Source organism: Periplaneta americana, chromosome 15, assembly GCF_040183065.1.
Source record: "Periplaneta americana isolate PAMFEO1 chromosome 15, P.americana_PAMFEO1_priV1, whole genome shotgun sequence".
Taxonomy (NCBI): Eukaryota; Metazoa; Arthropoda; class Insecta; order Blattodea; family Blattidae; genus Periplaneta; species Periplaneta americana.
In genome coordinates, this window is record NC_091131.1 from 10,015,201 (window position 1) to 10,036,325 (window position 21,125).

A 21,125-nucleotide genomic window follows, 5' to 3' on the forward strand; every position below is an offset into this window, starting at 1 on the left:
GTAGTTCTTGCCAGTAGATCCAACCGTAGTCATACGTTCTCTTTCCTTGTCTATCTCTACTCCTGGAAAACAGATCCAACATAAGTGTACATTCTTTTTCGTTGCCTATCTCTACTTCTGGAAAACAGTTCTTGGTAACAGATTCGACATAATTATACGTTATTTTTCGTTATCTATCTATATTCCTGGAGAGTAGTTCTTGCCAGTAGATCCAACCGTAGATATACGTTCTTTTTCCTTGTCTATCTCTACTCCTGGACAACAGATACAACATAAGTATACATTCTTTTTCGTTACCTATCTTTACTTCTGGAAAACAGTTCTTGGTAACAGAGTCGACATAATTATACGTTATTTTTCGTTGTCTATCTATAATCCTGGAGAATAGCTTTTGACAGTAGATCTAAGCGTAGATATATGTTCTCTTTCCTTGTCTCTCTCTATTCCTCGAGAACAGCCCTTGAGAGCAGATCCAATATAATTATCTTTCTTTGTCTATCTCTAGTTCTGGAGAACAACTTTTGGTAGCAGATCCAACACAATTATACGTTTTCTTTCCTTGTCTATCTCTAGTCCTATAGAACAGCTCTTGGTAACTTACAGAATGTAGTGAAGTGGAAGTTACTGCTGAACATTACCTGAAGCTAATTAATGTTTCTTTTTTTTTTTTCCAGACTATACTGGGTGCACCGCCTGACTCAAGTGCTGACGGTAGTTTTCTTTTTGAAGATCGCAAGACTGAGGTGATGGGTTCACAGCGGTGAGCAGCGTGTCGTCTGGCACGTCGCTGCATTATAATGTTTTGATAAATGTGGTGCGATTTTTTATTTGGTTTGTTGAGATGCGGCTGCATGACGTTGCAGTGTATGTAGTGCGTGGACTCCGTGAGCACCGACAGAATGCCTTTACGACTCTGTACCTTGTAATGCATGGCTGTGTGAATGCAGGAGCATAGGTGAAGAGTCGTTAAGTCAGTTTTCATTTCCATTCCTCGTCGTGAAAGTGTACAGAAAATACTGTGATGCTGCAGAAGAGACATCAGAAATATTTGATTCCAATATCGTCAGCTTTTCTATTGATTTTTTCTTTCTTCTTTTTCTGCTTAATTTCTTTTCTTGCTTGGACTATCCTTCTTAGCCTCCTCTTTTTTATTTACGTGTTTCTTGCAGTCCCTGCGCATTTACCACTTTTTTATCATTATCTTAATTTCGTTTAGTTATTTTTATCACCATCGTCTCTACCACATCAATTGTAGAGGTAGTAGCAATAACAGTAATAGCAGTAGTATTTTACTTAATGAGTCTTTCAACTATACGTACAGATGTCATTCAGAATCAAGTTCAACACATCCATAAAATGGCCGATAAATTTTGCCCGGAGCCCTTTCTCAGAGACAGGTTTCCTTTACGTGCCGTAAATCTACGACACGGATCTCCCAGCTTTACTTCTTTGCCGGAGAAAGCTACGGAAAGAAGAACCATGTCCCTTCTAGAGGGCTCCAGCCAAAATTTTTCCGATATTTCTTCCCCCTTTGAATTTAAGCGTTAAATAACCTCTACTAATGCAAACATCGTTAAATAAAATACTGCAACCACCACCACCATAATCGGCAACACTATCACTAGTATCACCATCATAATCACTACACCAAAACATCACCCTACCACCAGCAACACCATCACAATTACAGTATCTGCTCCTTGCACTCCTTTTTTTTTCTTCTTACCTCCTCTACTACCTTTCTCTACTTCTTTTCATCCCTTCTTTATTCTTCATATTCGCTCTTTATTTTTCTCTTTCTCTCATATCTCTCTTTTCACAGCCCTCTCTTGAACTATTCTGTTGCTCTACATGTGTGTAATTTTAAACAATATTGTGATGATTCTGTTATTATCAATTCTCTATATCTTCAGCAAGTGTGACTCCCACACCAGATCTGAGAACGTATGTGAACAGTATCAAGTTACTCTGCAGGGTCATTGCAAAGCGTGCCTGTAAATTGAGACCAGCTTATGATGGCACTTAAACAGCATATACTCCTATCAATGCTGCCATTTTTATTTTTATTATAAAAATAATTACATGTCTTGAACCATATATAATGCTTCTGGCTTGTTGTTACTTATACAGAATTTGGTTATGCTGCTTTCATTGATTAGAAAAATCCTAATAGTTGCAGTAAAATTGGTTACTATGTAAAATTCCTGAAATGTATTATTTTATGTATGTAAAATTTTACTGTAATTCGCAAAGTAATTCAGTAATGAGCGCCTCTTTACAGTAGCAGCGCTATCGTCCATTATTTAAATGCACCAACGTTTTTGAGTGGTGGTTCAGGAAGATTGAAACTGAGATTAACAATCTCTTTGAATAATGTCCTCCAGAGCTCAAAGATAAAGTTTTGAAATTTAAAAACTTCACTAGGAAAGTAATTCACATCGTGATAGCCATTTTCGCTCATACAGGGTGTATCGAAAACATTTTCACAAACTTCGAGAGGTTTTGAGGGAGCAGATATGCAATTATTGCATAGAAGTCCATGTCTGAAAATATTAAATTGTTATACATAGTCAAAAGTATATTCCTTTATCAACAGATGATGTTTCATTCATTCTTTCACGTATTTCGTTTGAAATTATTGATTTTCACTATCTAAATTATATTTCTGTGTATCATTGATTAAAACTGAAAAATAATTATTGTTTAGTCAACTGTACGAAGACAAGTTTGGACCCCACAAGTGATACCAACAATGCATCATACATAAGGCAACTAGGCCAGGAGATAATGGGGTACGGTGGCCAGTTCCTTTCCCCCTTATTGTACCTTTAATGACAACCTGTTGAGGATAGTAACTCTTTCATGACATGTAACATGCATAATCAGCTCGCAATCTCCAAAACCAGACGTATTTGAGCATGCATTTCTTTGCAATTATTACTTATCCCGATGCACTCTTCCATCTTCTAAAGTTCTTCAAAATTCTTATAGTTATACTCTATAAAAGAGAAGATGTTCATTCGACTATAAACAAAGCCCAAATCAAGAATGCAATACTTTGTGAGCAACAAACAAATAGAGATACCAAATGACTCATTGAAACACGCATTGGATGTAGTGCGTAATAAAAGGAATATTGTATTTCCTAAATCATCTCTCTACCTCCTAGAACTTCTTGTCTTAAATCAGAAAATCACTGCTTGCTTGCTTGTTTCTATGTGCCATACTTGAATACATAGGGATTTACGACAACATTTACAGAAACTTCTACTACCTCAGTAGAATATTGACGGCAGAATTCTATGCAGTTGGTCCTAGAAAGATGGTATGATGCAGTAAGTTCCCGTTGCTATTGTACCGGTAATATAGATACATTACGAATTATGGAAAAAGGGTAATGATGGCAGGGAAGAGAAACCCAACCTTAATATCATCTCCGTTGACTATAAATTCAAGTTAACTCAATGGAATTTGAATTTGAGTCTCCAGATTAGAGTATCTGTGCTCTCTAGATGTTTGACAAACATTGAGCTCTTGAAAATCATTATGCCAGTTAATTTCCCATAATGAGCAATAGTTTCAAAATAATTATCATTTTAGTTACAGAATGGACTACAGCACAAAATACTTCGTGTGATCACGCGTTAACATAATATATGAGATGTATAAATAACCTCGTACGTACATATAGTTATGCATATACTATGCTTTCGCTTATGAAAGAAAACACAGACGTTTTCAAGCTAGCGGACGAGAGGCGCAAGGTGGGATCGGGTTGCTATGAAAACATAAACAGACATTGCCATATTTAAATTAATCAGTGTTGCCAACTCATTTCTATGATTTGTATATTCCACTTCATACCTCAAAATCTGTGCTTCAGTGGCTGGCCATGATAACATCTTTGAAAAAAATTGGAGTGCAAGAGGTCAAATGACTTTATTGTCAAACGCCTGGCATTAGAAAACAATAACAACATATTCCACTTCATCCATTTTTATATCAAACTTACATGTTTTACTTTGTCCTACAACTCGGCCATCAACTTATTGGTCCACACCCACGGAGTGACGGCTAGCGCGTCTGGCCGCGAAACCAGGTGGCCCGGGTTCGATTCCCGGTCGGGGCAAGTTACCTGGTTGAGGTTTTTTCCGGGGTTTTCCCTCAATCCAATATGACCAAATGCTGGGTAACTTTCGGTGCTGGACCCCGGACTCATTTCACCCGCATTATCACCTTCATCTCATTCAGACGCTAAATAACCTGAGATGTTGATACAGCGTCGTAAAATAACCTACTAAAAAATCAATTTATTGTTTCTCCGTTCGTATCAATGATGAATAAGTCACTAATTTATTAATTATAACATGCAAATACAACAGTGTGACCAACTAGTAAGTTTAGACTGTTGCACATTATTGGAAAATGTAATATCAGCAGTTGATTAACATTACCAATGCGGTTGAAATCCGGAAGTCGGAAAGACGTGGAAATCATGTGCCTATCTTGTTATGAAATTATAAAGGCCCGTCCATTCAGCTTTAGCAGAATAGGGGCCAAATATCGCGTAACAATTGTACAGTTCCAGAAACAAAATTCAAGTCACCTGAATTTTTCAAGTTGCAGTATATTATAACTGAAACTAAAATTCAGCTGAGAATGCGCAATATGTTATAACTGGAACCTGGAAAATTCAGGTAGCCTAAATTTTGCTTCTAGGTCTGTATATAACTGTCTGACAAAATTACAGTACGAAACAATAATCATTGAAAATATTGGCATCACTGAAATTAGGTTAATTGAAATATGGTACCTAAAAACATTCAGGTTCATTAGTGACAATTGTAGACGAAAAGAGAGTCGAAGTTAAGGATCAGGCATATTAGAGAATAAAGACAGCAGCTCTCAGAACAACACTTCATGCGTCTTCTTTCATAAATACAGGCACATAATTTCTTAATTAAATTCCATTTTTAAATGAGAAGCATATGAATGAGAGCAAAAAAAAGTGACGGTTTTATAAAACAGTTTCCTTGATCTGATAAATTATTAGAAACTTTTCAGAAGTTTTCAATGCATTTCTCACCTATATTTTCGAGCTTTTAGAATTAGCAAGGATGTCAGCATTTCTGATATTATAAGAAGTTGAAGCCATTTTATGTGACAAAAGCATCACATCCTTTATAGGTCAGAATATACTGTATATTCATTCTTTTTTTTAAGTTTTAACATATATTTTTGTTGATAAACAAGTTTCAGTTTCGTAATGCATATTAGGGAAACTTATTCATCTAATCACACACATAAAACTACTCCACATCAGCAACAGCACATGAGATTTCATAAGGAAGCACTGACTAGTGCAGATTTTAAGATATTTGCATTATATCGAAAGGAACAATACCGATATCATAAATATGAAACATCTTAGTAATGTTCAATTTGATATAATGTAAACAGAGTTTTTTTACAAGCTTACTATCACATAAACTCAAAGTCTTTAAAAATAAAAGCACTAATTATGTCTCCTTTAAGAGACAACATAGTAACACCAATGTTTTATGTTGCTCAGATGAAATAAGATAGCTAGCTTCCGTTATGAGCGAATTTCCGAATATTTATTTAAACCTGTTAAACGATGTCCATGTCTTTCAATGTGAGTATTGTTTTTATAAATGCCATAATTTATTACTACTACATGTTATACGTTTTAAAATTTGCAACAATTATAATAATTATACAATTTAATTGTTACCTGAATTTTGTAGTCTACAGTTTTAACAAACATGGAGAAGAACATAAGAGAACTCTTATACACTTACATTTTATGTAAAATCAACTTAAGATAACTGTTACATTATTAATTACGTATACATTGCATACATTTTATCTTTCAATTCTCGCATGTGTACAGCACTGCCGCGTCCGCTCTGCATCAGTGAGCGTGGAAAAATAGTATGTATGCACTACTGCTACCTAGTTTTAAATTTGAACGTGTATGGTAACGCAAGAGAGTATACAAAAGATTTGTCACTTCATGTTAAAGATTAGATGTACCGTTTTTTTAACTGCTCTGATCCTTGTTTTCTATAGTAGAATTAACGTTTCTTTCGACTTCTGATAGCTCACTAGCTGCGTGGCTTATGGGTTATTGTCATGGCAACCAAGGTTAACCTTGGAAATAGTCAATCATCATTTGACGTTCCCTGCTTTCTTCGCCCAACTTTGTGGGCAATGTTGTTACATTGTCGAATAAATCTCTGACTGACCGGATCTTAGCAGTAGCAACAAGTTGGCAACGTTGCCATGACAGCAGTTCCGTAAACCACGCGGCCAGTGAGCTGTCGGAAGTCGAAAGAAACGTTAATTCTATAGGTACTGTTATTATCTAGGGGGCAATGATCTGGCATGCACTTATGCTTTTGCACTAGCTCTTATTTCACTGGGTAACTTCTTCCACTATATTAGCTTCAGCGTTGCCAACCTGTATGACAAATACTAGGCGTACAATAAATGGAGGATTTTTTTACGATATACGTCATATCTGAAAGAAACTGAAACGCACGATAATTTAGTTTAACACCTTCCATAGTAAAATTAAAGTAACCTCGCTATACTGTTATTTCATTCTGCAATTCATTTGTATTTGACACGAAACGATAAGAGAATATTATCGAATTTCATTATTATTAAAAGTAAAGTATTTTGCATTCTTAGTCAAATATTCAAACCCTGTTTTAATTAATCAATAAAGTGTAGTGGCATTCAGTGAATAATACTTAGTTCAGTCAAATGCATTGGATCATTTGTAAATTATTATTTATGTTGCTTTAAAAACAGTCTCTGCTGGGAAGCATGTTGTATGGCATGAATATACCAGATATTTTATTGGGTAAGTTGTTTTACAGCCAGTTAAATATTTTAAATTATTTTACAATGTGAAAGTAAAACTCTATTTTTAACTTTTAAAAGTATTTTAACATGTGAAAATAAATCCCAAATTATTTCATGTAAATGTTCAAGTTTTAGCTTCGTCCCAAACGAAAGAATGATAATTCACATCGTTTATTTTTTCTTGACAACTAAACTGGAAACTACAACACAGATGTTACATTTATTCCTATTATTTAATTGGAAAAGGAACGAGTCTAATTGAGTTTTAGCAGACTAGTAATGATACTAGAACTTAAATCACGGCCATGAAAAGCAGAAGCAAGTGTCAATTATAGTAGGTAATGCAGGTTTCGTCATAGGAAGATGAAATAATTTAATTACCGAATATTTGATAAGAGCCCATTTTAATTTTATTTTAGTTTCATAGAATAATATCAGGACCGAATTACTATAATTCGTCGTACCAAAGTTGGTAACGTCGTCCTCGGTAGCGCAGTTGGTATAGCGCTGGCCTTCTGTGCTCAAGGTTGCGGGTTCGATCCCGGCCCAGGTCGATGGCATTTAAGTGTGCTTAAATGCGACAGGCTCATGTCAGTAGATTTACTGGCATGTAAAAGAACTCCTGCGGGACAAAATTCCGGCACACCGGCGACGCTGATATAACCACGGCAGTTGCGAGCGTCGTTAAATGAACCATAGTATATACAAAAATGTTGGTAACGCTGAGCTCTTCTACAGACATGTTCAAGAACGTATTTAAAACAAGGAAAAGTGGAGTATTTTCTCAAACACCAGAATCAATGGCAGCCTTGTATTAGTTGTGTCCGTAACTTTATGTCTTATTTATTTATAATATCCTCCAATATTACTCTTTAAATTACGTCAATAGTAGAAATTATAAATACCCTGCTTAAACGTTGCATTATGGATTATGTTCCAAACAGAACACTCATATTAATTTATGCTCGACCATGCCGAAATGTAGTAATTATACACCTGGTAGCAGCCCTTTAATGGACCTCATTAAAGTACACCCATTCATTAAAGTTCAGATGTTCCACCAATCAGAAAATACCATTGTAGCAATATGAAAGCGCAAATATCGATTATTCTCGGATATGCAATCGAAAGACAACTAGCGCGAGATTGGACAATATTAAACTCAGTCGAAAAAAACAACACACAAATTAACATCAATTCATCTTCATCTTCCAGCCTTTCACAAAGCACATTCCCGCAAATTCAGTTCACCAATTGCCGGAAAAAATCAATATGGTCGAGCATAAAAAGTCGTATGAAACTTGACTATAATGGCAATTAAGACGCTCGTATGAAAATTATAAAACTCGCTTGCGCTCGTTTCATAAACATACTCGCGTCTTAATTACTACCATTATAGGCTCGTTGCATAATGTACTAATAATATCCTCCAATATTACTTTTAAATTACGTCGATAATGGAAATTATAAATACCCTGCTTAAGCATTGCATTATGGATTATGTTGCAAACAGAACACTCATATTAATTTATACTACTAATACAGATTAAAGTCTCTGTATTCAGAGATCTACTGTATGTCCCTCCTAACAAATGATTATGCACAAGCATTTATCTTTGTGTAAATGTAATAATTTTCTGCACCATTCATAGGCTGTTGTAGTGGCTAATTTATTTCCACATTGAACTCTAGACATAACAACAGAAACGTTAATTCAACATACATTAGTGGCCATTTTAGCATAAAATTTGCAACAAATGTAGGTAATATACAGGGTGATTCAGACCAGCCGTAACATTCATTTATTTCGGAAACTAGTGCATGAAAATTTTCGAGACAAAAATATTTATAACTAAAGCACATGTGAACTTTCACTTGAGCTTCATTTCATCAATCAGCTCTAACAGGAAGTAGGGTCAGTGGCGTATCACTTTAAAATTTCAAATTAGAGTCGGGGTCAAATAGGATACCATTTGATAGAGCTTTTCAAAACAAAAGTTTTTTTTTAATTCCTACTCTGCCAGTCACTTGACCACGCCGAAGTATTAGGAGTCACTGACAGTGTTAGAAGAAGAGTACAGGTGTGTGCTGCTCAGAACGGCAGATAGTTTGAAAATTTATAAAAAATTAATGGAATTGTCCAGCCTTTCAGTAACATGTCAACATTAATTGTCTTGTTTACATTTTCGTCTTGTAACATTTCTCAATATCGATGACATTGTCTTTTTGTACGTTTTCTCATTGAAAGAGTAGGAATTAATAAAAAACGTTTCCTATGAAAGTTGTTTGTTTTGAAGAGCTCTATCAAATGGTACCCTATTTGACCCGCCTCCCATTTGAAATTTTAAAGTGATACGCCACTGACCCTACTTCCTGTTATAGCTGATTGATGAAATCAAGTTCAAGTGAAAGTTCACATGTGGTTTAGTTATAAATATTTTGTCTCGAAAATTTTCATACACTAGTTTCCGAAATAAATTACTGTTACTGGTGGTCTGAATCACCCTGTATAACTGACGGAGCTCTATGTACACTTCAGAAGTTCATTCATGTGAATACGGGTCCGATTTTCAATAATAATTATTTTTATATAATGCGATGTAGCAATTTGGAACGCAGGAAAAGAAGTGGTAATTGTGTTGACAAGAAAACACTGGAATACCAAATACTAGAAGTACTAGGACTATTTCTAAATCACAAATGCGTGTCTTTTTTCCTATTCCGTGCAATACAGTTTTGTTAGAACAGATATACAAGAACGTCACTTCCTGCTGTAATTAATACATGCAAGTCTTCTTACGTATTAATAACACTGTCAAAACAGCTGAACGTGCAGTATGTTGGTATCGAAGATCGACAATTATGTCTCTGACAGCTAGCATATAGACAATGTAAACATTCATTATATTTTTCATTCTTAAAATAGTTTCAATGACCCATAATTAGGCAGGAAAGATATATACATCGTTTAATCAAAGTATCTCGCCATTGCAAATAATGTATTTTTCTACGATAGTGCGTAAAGTTGCATTTTACCCACTGTTATCAGTATCTAAAGTGAGTCTTTAAAAGACTAGTGCCTAAAAAAGTAAGTAATCACTTTAGGCACTGTTGTTTATTTTACGTACTGCAAAAGAAAATGTAATATTCAGTGTACAAACTTCATTCAGTAAGAAATTAATGCATTACCTCGATCTTATTATACGTAACACAAATCAGTAACAAATAATTTTTAGCTCTTATTATTCTGAAGTTACAAAATATAGTACTCATTGTAACAAGAAATTGAATCAGGAATTTGCAAAAGGGACCAAGTCCATATTTTTTGCAAATTGAGGTTATACCCGTTTCTGGCTCTCCATACACTCTTCTTGGATTTCAGCATTAAAAGGAACCAAGTTTTATAGAATGTACACATTTAAATTGTATATCAACATGTTTGGACTGTTATACATCCAGATCCAAACAAAAAGGTTTTTTTGTTGTTTTCTTAAAATTTACTTTATCGGACTTCGTCCCTTTTGTAAATTCCTGATTCATTTATCATTCAACTGTTTATAACCGCTTTATTGATTATACGGCCGGTTTAGACGGCCATGAAATCGTGAACATGAATAAAAAAAAGGCTGCCATTCCATGGATACTCACTTCTTAATGGTTCTGAGTTTAGATGGCCATGATCTTATAACCTCTCCAACTTGAAATATTTATTTAATGTAAATTTGTACTATCGTAGAAAATACATTTTATAACACACACTCGTGCCAAAAAGAGAACCTTTACGAACTTGTCTTATTTTTATGCGGAATCTGGAAGAGGACGAGACGTACTTTGGCTTGGCTTTACGAGGACTGTCCCGGTTCGGGTACGTTCACTTAGGCACGCTTTGCTCCATTGTGAACCATATTATACGCTCTGATTGTCCAAGTCTGACGGGTGGTCTGGGTGGCATTCGTGAATTTGATGCTGACGGATGGGCTATCCTGCCTCATCCCTGACAGAACCAGATCCCTCCTCAGACGAGTACAGTAGAGGAGGCAAGATCTGTTTTGTGAACTTATCATGTGCCATGGCTATATCAGGGGGAGGGAAAGATAGGTTTTAGTCTAAGATGAACTTCCGTGTCTATAAATTCGTTTAACCATCATGAAACAAATTCTCTTTCTGATAACACATTCTTTACCCTCTCGCACAACTCACAAGCCAGGTCTCGCCTCTTTATTTGTACCTGATAAGTCCCAGAGCCCCAAGCCCTTCCTGTATCAACATTGGAATCCCGTACTACTCCAACACTTCACGCCAGGCTATTTTTTACTGTTGCAGATATAAGATGAAATGAGAGGGAAGTGAAAAGTGTTGATGAAATGATAAAAGGAAACGGAAGTACTTCGAGAAAATCCCTCTGCAACTTTCCCCCAGGAATTTCAAACATTACAATGACGAAAAAGCAAATGGCAGGAATGCAAAAAATAAAACACACGAAATATATAGGGGAGAGTTAGGTAGTATCGGACAGTGCGTTTCTTTCATCTACCACCAGATGGTAGTACCTAAATAACATAGTTACGTTTCTATATGCGACATCACAGAAACGTAACCATGTCATTCAGGTACTATCATCTGGTGGTAGATGAAAGAAACTCACTGTCCGATATTACCCGATGTCCGATACTACCCAACTCTCCCCTATACAGCCTGTATATAACTGGAAAACAAATTTTGGATCATGTTATGACATCACACTATTGAAATTGAGTCAAGCGGTATATTGTTAAAAGTTATAACCTACTTATTTTAAACACATTTTATTCAGGACAATGTAAATTCCTTAAGTTTTCAAATACATTTATGAGATTGTATCTAATTCCCAATAAAATTAAATAACCTACTTTCCACGGAAAATAAATTTCATATATGCTGCCCATTGCTTATACATCGCAATGTGATCAATTTTGATTTATTGGGCAATACAACGATAACAAAGATTCACGTTATTTTCGTAGGTAAAAAATAACGATCGACTGATTGAAAAATAACCACCGTAGTATTGGGAATCGGACCCATATCCATACACGAGTATTTACTGAAAATTATTCCAGGAAGCTTGATAGATTCGAGTCAGACTTATATTACAAAAAAAAAAAGTGCACGAGAAAGAGGGGAAATGCCAACTCAACGCAAAAAATAAAACAATTCTGCCGATTTATTAAGAAATAAGAACTGAGAGGAGAATTGTTGGGATATTTGTCTAACCCAGTGACAGGCGAAGTCATTGAGTTATAACACGATTTAATTATCATTTCCACGTAATAACTGTGTAATAGCATTTCCTTTTTAAATTAATTTTATAGTTCAGGTCTTTATTGTAGAGATTAACGCAGGTTAAAATATTAAACATGGAATTTTCTCAAAATATTTAAAAACATGACATTCCTCCTTTTTCTCGTGAACTATATATAATATTTTAGTTGCAGTAAAAAAAAAATTTGTAAAAAGAAAAACTCAAGTTCTTCATTATTGCACTACGTCCTACTTAAAATAATTTGTAAAAGAAATCTACTTGTATTTTACTCTCGTAAATGGTAATCTGTTTCATAATGTTAAATGTATCAATATCTTCGTTCACTGATTCATCCATCAGAAACAATTTACTCGACAATGAGAATTTCTTAGTCAAAAAATATCAGCATGGACCAAATGCCTACTAGACATTCAGGGCCTGGACAATCCCAGTGTCTTTCGGAAAAATATCGAGACTACTTGACTATCAATGGTGAAAGTTCAGATGATGATTTTAACGCTACAGACAGCGTCGTCGACTTATTTTGTATTTAGATTACAACAATCGGTGAATCTCTCGTTCACATGACTGTGTCCCGGCCTCAGATATCTAGTAGGCCCTCATCAAACTCGTGAAACTAGATTGTTTCTGAGGCTATCTTAGACCAGACCAGAATATGAGTGGAAATTAAATTTTAATGCAAATACATTAATACCATTACGCAGTCGATGTGTGAAAATGATTATTTCATTGAGATTGGTAATTATGTACTTACTTATGTCTGTTTGTGACAATATTTTAGAAAGACTCATACCTCATTCACAATGAAAATTAAACAACTTAAAAATGCAAACGTTACCATCAAATGAAAAAAAAAATCATAACACCATTCACAATGGGAACATACACATAACTGCAAAGATACTTGGTAACTATGGAAACATAACAAAGACGTCATTTCATTGTATTTTGTTTTATACTACAGCGCTATATGATTGTGTGTTTTAAAAATTTAAAATCACGTTAGCATAAACATGAAAGTTTGGATCAGTATTAGGTTTTTGGCTATTCCACCTAGGATACACAAAAACTTCATTCTCATCACAGTACCGTGAAAACCTGAAATCTCATATGAAAGTTTAGAGTTTGGTAATTTCAATGTTTTTGTAAATCATTGTGCATGGTCCATTAAATAACCTGACCGCAATCTTCTGTGTTTATGTTACTTTTATATTTAATGTTCATTGTGAATGAGTCATCAGACTTTTTTAATTAATGAAGATGGAATGCAATTTGAGTTCCTGAAGAAATGAGTAAGAGAAAGAACAATAAAATACAGTTCAATTTCGTATGTAATAAATTTTATGCTCGACCATGCCGAACTGTACTAATTATACACCTGGTAGCAGCCCTTTACTGAACCTCATTAAAGTACACCTATTCATTAAAATTCAGGTGTTCCACCAATCAGAAAATACCATTGTAGCAACGTGAAACCGCAAGTATCGATTATTCTCGAATATGCAATCGAAAGACAACTAGTTCTGTTACTATAATAATTAGCGTTAATTGTAAATAATATTCAAATAAATTCAATTTGTCATCTCGTTTTTCAATGTCAAGGTTATATCAAGATTAATGTTTATTTTGCTCTCTAGATTATATCAAGGTCAATATCGACATTTGTTTCTCGGAAAAAAATCAATACTTTCGCGTCTGCGCACATCTCACAATTTACGAGGTATCGCACAAGGTCAGTTCCGCTCCCCAGTCAGATAAGAATAACATGAATACTTATAAATAATTTCAAGTTAGAAATATGGTCGAGCATAAAAAGTCGTATGAAACTTGACTATAATGGTAATTAAGACGCTCGTATGAAAATTATGAAACTCGCTTGCGCTCGTTTCATAAACATACTCGCATCTTTATTACTACCATTATAGGCTCGTTGCATAATGTACTATTATGGCATTCTATGTATATACAGTAGACACATCTTCAAGCAAGAAGTCAAACTGTACCGGTAGGGTCAGGCAGAATTTATTACTTTTATAATAACGAAGTAAAAAGTATAACTTACAACTATATTTCTAAAATAACCAGTGCAGACTAGAGGTACAAATGTCCCTGACAGCGGGAGTGGGCCAGCTCCTCTTGAAAGGAACCCTACTAGTTTTCGCGTCCGATTATAATGACGTTTAATACTTTCAGAATATTTGCATTAAAGAGTTTCTGTAGACGGAAAGCCTTTGTGCATTTAATCAAAGAAATTGCTATGAACAAGATTAAGGAGAGGAGGGGGAGAATTTACTGGAGTGAGAATCAAAATCATCCGACAGATTGAAACAGTACCTGAATATTTGACACAGATTTCTAAAAAAAGAAGACATGTCGACTTACTCTGGTAAAAACTCCTTAAAATATTCTGTGATTTGTCATACAATCAGTACATTTAATAATTCAGGGTTGGCATGGAACATTAGATATGATGTTAATGGTCTTAGAATTTACTTACCACGCGGTATTTTTTTAGATTCACGAAAAGAAATTATGGAAATGATAGTGAAAGTTGTGACGATTAGATTCGATGTAAAATGGAAGTACACCGCTACAAGTCAAAAAAAAGAGAATAAAATAAATTTCATAGCTGCCAACTTCGAACGGCTAAAATATAAGACATGAACATCCGGAAATATTTATATAATGTTACAACAATGTACGAAAAATAATTGGGCGAAGAAAATTCGTCAGTTTTGAATCAGAGAATTTCCACAGAAATAGTAATTAATAATAATAATAATAATAATAATAATAATAATAATAATAGGCCACTCGTTCATTATAAATATTTAATTTCGTATTTCATCGTCTTTATATAGCGACGAATTCGATTAATCCTATAGTTTACATCAAACCTCTGAGCTATTCATAACAATTGAGCTGTAGTGTTATAAACAACGGATACTGAAATTGCGTCAGTTTCCCTGTATTCTCATGGGACGTCCAACATTAATGACACAATCCACAGAAATTAAATACTTAACCTCACACTGATGTCAATTAATGTCTATGTAAGTTTATATGGCTGATTACAAAGCATTCACTGATACATAGTTAAAAATAGCTGAATGCCTGAGATTTCAATAGGCTACTGAGGACAGCGAGCGTATTATTTACTTAAATTTTGGGAGAGTTGGTAGATCTGAAGTTAACTATAAGAGCAAATAGTAGGGAAATAACACCAAAAGTTACGCACAATTTACCGTCTTTGTTTTATTTGTATTATTTTATTATTCAGTTTAATTAATATGGACAAACACATGGTATTTATTAATAAAATTAATGATTCAACTTCGTTTCAATTTAATATTTAACAGACAATATTTTATACAGTTCTAAAAAATATTTTCCTACGTAGCTAATTAAGAAAATTTGTAGATCTGCAAAGAAATTTAATAAAAGATTGAATCTATTTTTTGCTACAGAAACTACACCAGAAGATAAATTATAAGCCATTTTAATTGGCTTTCATCCCTTTAACTGCCAGATCATTTAGCGACTGTCACATTGTTGTTGATACATTGGATTTCTGCCATCTAATGTTACAATCAATAGGGATTATTATCTTACGAAATATTATATAATATTTATTATGTAGGTTTGTAGCGGAAACGGGGACCAATAAGGCATTTATCTTTATAAATATTTCAACATCGTTATCAGAAATATAGAAAGTATATCTGAAGTCATTTCAGAGGTCTAGCGAAGTACACCGATCATATGATAGGAACGATAAATTATTAAACATTGTTGAATATTACATAAATCACATAGCAGATTAGAAATGCAACTATCAGCATCATTACGACTTGCCGCCACATTCACCCTCGTTCTCAGTACAGACAACATGCCTTCTTGAACCTTCCTTCCGGATGGCAATCAAGCGTAGATAGCTCTTGCACCATGGCTCCTCTCTTCATTGCGATTCCTTTGTAATCGTGACTACGCCTGAAGTAGTACTCCATGTTCCTATGTCTGCTGTTCTCATATCCCACATCATTCTTCATAATTACCGTACTCATGCTAACCGTCGGTTTCGTCAGATTTTGCTTGGCGAACGCCATAATACTGTCAATTCTCTAACACCTCATCAAAATAAGAGCCATTTCATCAACACCGTCAGTTTCACTATCGCTTTGTTCATGTATACAGTTTTCAAGAAGGATATGCATATTTCGAAGAAGCAAAGATTATGAAATTTTCTGCATAGTCAGTCATAACGAGAAATCACCTGCATATCAAACATAAAGAAGAAGAATAAAACTGTGAGAATTAACATGAAATAGAATCCATAAAAAAACAAGGGAATACAAAGATGATAATTAACATGAAAAAGTGAATATAGAAGAAGGGCATGCAACTGTGATAATTAACATGAAATAGAATCATGAGAAACAATGGAATACAACTGTGAGAATTAATGTGAAAAAAAATGAATGAGGAAGAAGGGAATATAACTCTCAGAATTAATGTGAAATAAAACTTATGAGTAAGAAGAGAATAGACGGTGAGAAAGTACATAGAAAAGAATTAATAAGGAAGAGGGACTACAATTGTGAGAATTAGTATGAAAATAATTCATGAGGAAGAATGAGTATTAACATAAAAATAAATCATGAAGAAGAAGAGAATAGAACTGTGAGAATTAATATAAAAATAGTTCATGACAAATAAGGAAATATAATTGTGAGAGTTAACATGAAATTAAATTCATGAAGAAGAAGAAGAAGAAGAAGAAGAAGAAGAGAATACAACTGTGAGAATTAATATAAAAATAGTTCATGACAAACAAGGAAATATAATTGTGAGAATTAACATGAAATTAAATTCATGAAGAAAAGAGAATACAACTGTGAGAATTAACATGAAATTAAATTCATGAAGAAAAGAGAATACAACTGTGAGAATTAATATAAAAATAGTTCATGACAAACAAGGAAATATAATTGTGAGAATTAACATGAAATTAAATTCATGAAGAAAAGAGAATACAACTGTGAGAATTAACATGAAATTAAATTCATGAAGAAAAGAGAATACAACTGTGAGAATTAATATAAAAATAGTTCATGACAAACAAGGAAATATAATTGTGAGAATTAACATGAAATTAAATTCATGAAGAAAAGAGAATACAACTGTGAGAATTAACATGAAATTAAATTCATGAAGAAAAGAGAATACAACTGTGAGAATTAACATGAAATTAAATTCATGAAGAAAAGAGAATGCAACTGTGAGAATTAACATGAAATTAAATTCATGAAGAAAAGAGAATACAACTGTGAGAATTAACATGAAATTAAATTCATGAAGAAAAGAGAATACAACTGTGAGAATTAACATGAAATTAAATGCATGAGGGATAATGGAATGTAACTGTGTGAATTAATATAAAAAGTACTTCATGAGGAATGGGAAAATGCAACTGTGAGAACTAACATGAAAATAAATAGTAGGCTACATGAGGGGAAAGGGAATTCAACTGTGAAAATTAACATAATTAATGAGGAAAAAAGCAATGCAGCTGTGTGAATTAACGCGAAAAATGCACAAAGAGGAAGAATACAATTTTGTGAGAATTGGTATGATAAAGAATATAATTATGAGAATCAATATGGAAAATAATACAAATAAACAGGGGAATATAATGGTGAGAATTAACATAAGAAAGAATGCAAATAAAAGAAGTGAATGCAACTGCGATAATTAACCTGCAAAAGAATACAGAAGGGAGGATACAGCTTTGAGAATTGATATGAAATGGAATTCATGTGGAAGAAGGGAATACAATTACGAGAATCGATATGAAATATAATTAATAAGGAGTACACCTGTGAGAATTAATAGGCCTATAACAAAGAAGAATATAATTGTTAAAATTAATATAGGGAAACAATGCATAAGAAAGAAGGCAATGCAACTGTGAGAACTGACATTGAAAAAAATGTGAGGATTAACTTAAAACAAAACGCATAATGAGGAAATTCAGGTTTGATACATCGAACCACTTCATAGTACTCGCAGCACAGAGCTCGAAAACATTATCGATTCATATTCTAGGTATTCCTGTTACATCTGTCATTTGATTTAAAGTATTTAAGAAATACATGTATGACAGGTTACTTAAATACGTTTCAATTTCATTCTGTATATTCAAGATTGTGAACTGAGTAGGCTAACAGTTTTCAACGACTTAACGGTAGTCAACTCAAGTTGATGGATCGAAATCCTTTCTTACAATTTTCGGCATTGATTGTAACGAATATCAAAGATTTAATGTCGATGATATTAAAATAAGCTTTTTGACAATTATTATTAAAGATTTGACATTCACCAAGCTGGTCTTGGTTGGAAGAAACAACTTTAAGAGGTGTACGTGAAAATATTTATTGAAGTTTTTCTCGTATTTAATAGTAATAATACAGAGGTGTGAAAATTATTAGAATAATCTTAATTTTAAAGGTTTTTTAATAGTTCCTTCACAAATATTAATTGAATTGATGAATATTGGTATATAATATTACTATACTAATGTAGGATATATTTACTACTAACAATGCCGGAAAGCATTGTTGTACATCGGTATTTTTCTTATTTTACAATTGTTATGGGAATTCAGAAATTATTATATTATGTTGGCAGAATTGGAAACATAAAAAATTATATGTACAAAACAGATGTATACGTTCATTTGAACCTTCACAACAATGTAAACGCAAAGAACAATTTGTTTAAAGCATTTCTTAATTAATTTTTGATGTTTCCAATTCCGCTAACATAATATAATAATTTCTGAATTCCCATAACAATTGTAAAGTAAGAAAAATACCAATGTACAACAATGCTTTCCGGCATTGTTAGTAGTAAATATATCCTACATCAGTATAGTAATATTATATACCAATATTCATCAATTCAATGAATATTTGTGAAGGAACTATTAAAAAACCTTTAAAATTAAGATTATTCTAGTAATTTTCACACCTCTGTACAATAGACTAATTCATATTAGTCGTGTAATATTCAATGAGGTGGGCGAGACCTCATACATATGAATATTTGATGTATTGATTACACAACTTTTAACACTGTATCACTTCGGAATATGTATGATAAGACTTTCTTATGTTAAATTCTATCGTACCTTGTTTACATGTTTCGACCTTTTATGGGTCATCCTCAGAACTGGTCGTTGTTGGTCTTGGCACCTCTTGGTTTGTTTCCTGTGAGGGTATGTTCGTGTGGTGTAATGTAGAGTCAAAGATTATATTATCTGGTGTAACACTGGAATTTTCCGAATTTTCTGTATTGTTAAAATAACCAATTATCTTCAAAGTAACTCTTAAATCTCCATTTATTGCACACTTGGTGCTCTCGTTTAAGTACGAATTCCATATCATTAGTGTCTTAACCATGAACCACATCATAAGTTTCATCTTCAAAACTCAATGACCAAAGATAGTAAACAAAGCAACGGATGTGGAAGATTCCAGTTGCGTGAATAGTGCAACAATTTATTTAAAATTAATCGCTTCGTTGCAGTAATAAGTGCTGGAGTAACTTTGGTCCAGAGTTTCAGACCACTATGTTCGAGATAGTATATTTATGTGATGTGCTTCCATTTTACAAAATATAACTACGTGTATATTGCAAAATGGGGAGGAGGAACCAATACACATATTTACCTTTCATTGATATGTAGACGCAGAATTCGTCCATGCGACATTATTTCATATAAAACATTTTGTTCTTGCCACAAGTTTTAATATGGCAAGATTACAGTTTTTCATATATATTTTAATATAACTGTGAATATTAGAGCAGACTTTTGTCTGCGTCTATTTCACCTACATGTTTCCTATTTATTTATTTTATGCAAATTTACAAGTATAACAGGCATAATGTGATTCTTTAATAATAAATATAGGATAGGAGTTCAGCCGTTCGTAATTTGTGCTGACTATAACCCCTGATCACATATATAGCAGATTGGCCATTCCCACGCTTTGAAAAATGGCAACATAAAAAAAGAACCACCAGAGCCTCCACCACAGTCTAGTATATACAGTCGCGAAGCTCAATACGTAATAAATATGCAAACATTAGATAGTTGCTCACCACTAGGATCGCTAATATCGCCTCATTACAGGCAATGCAAAATAGAACCGTCACAGTCTACAGACTATTGTTTCTATAACACTCAAAACTCAAGCTTCGTGACTGTACATAGTAGACTGTGCCTCAACTGTCGAAAAGACATTTTTTATAACGACCACTAGATAGAAGTACACTTGTTCCATGCAATTCCATGAGTTATTACGTGACTTATTTTGCAGTCGCTAGATGGCAGCAAAGTGAAATTGATAAAAGTGGTTATCTTGAAAGTCCATTAGACCGATCAATATGTTATATATAATATATTGTCATTAAGCATTTCTTCCAGAGAGAGATTGTCCTTCACATATTTTGTATACAGTGCCATCTCACTTAATTACATCGAAATTTATGTAAGTCATAACTTACTCTACTTCATTCTCTCTTCCACTCATGTTCATTTTAAATGTATCTTTGTCATCTCTCGCTCCCCACACTACCCATATATTACTTCTCCATTTCTCATATTAGTGATGATTCACTTCTGGCGTCCACACCTATGGAGAAACGGTTAGCGCGTCTAACCGCGAAACCAGGTGGCCCGGGTTCGTTTCCCTGCCGGGGCAAGTTACCTGGTTGAGATTTTTTCCGGGGTTTTCCCTCAACCCAATATGAGCAAATGCTGGGTAACTTTCGGTGTTGGACCCCGGACTCGTTTCACCGGCATTATCACCTTCATCTCATTCAGACGCTAAATAACCTGAGATGTTTATAAAGCGTCGTAAAATAA

General features: G+C 33.9%; 1 protein-coding gene across 3 annotated transcripts in view; it reads left to right on the top strand.

Moving 5' to 3' along the window:
* The window catches only part of LOC138714622 (putative fatty acyl-CoA reductase CG5065), a 181,734-nt gene extending 167,171 nt beyond the window's left edge, over positions 1 to 14,563 (top strand). For all 3 annotated transcript variants that reach the window (XM_069846654.1, XM_069846653.1, XM_069846652.1), the window contains exon 8: positions 675 to 14,563. In XM_069846654.1, the coding sequence (XP_069702755.1) occupies positions 675 to 747 (73 nt within the window). In that variant the 3' untranslated portion in view covers positions 748 to 14,563. The remainder of the gene's footprint in view (positions 1 to 674) is intronic.
* Positions 14,564 to 21,125: the final 6,562 nt, after the last annotated feature.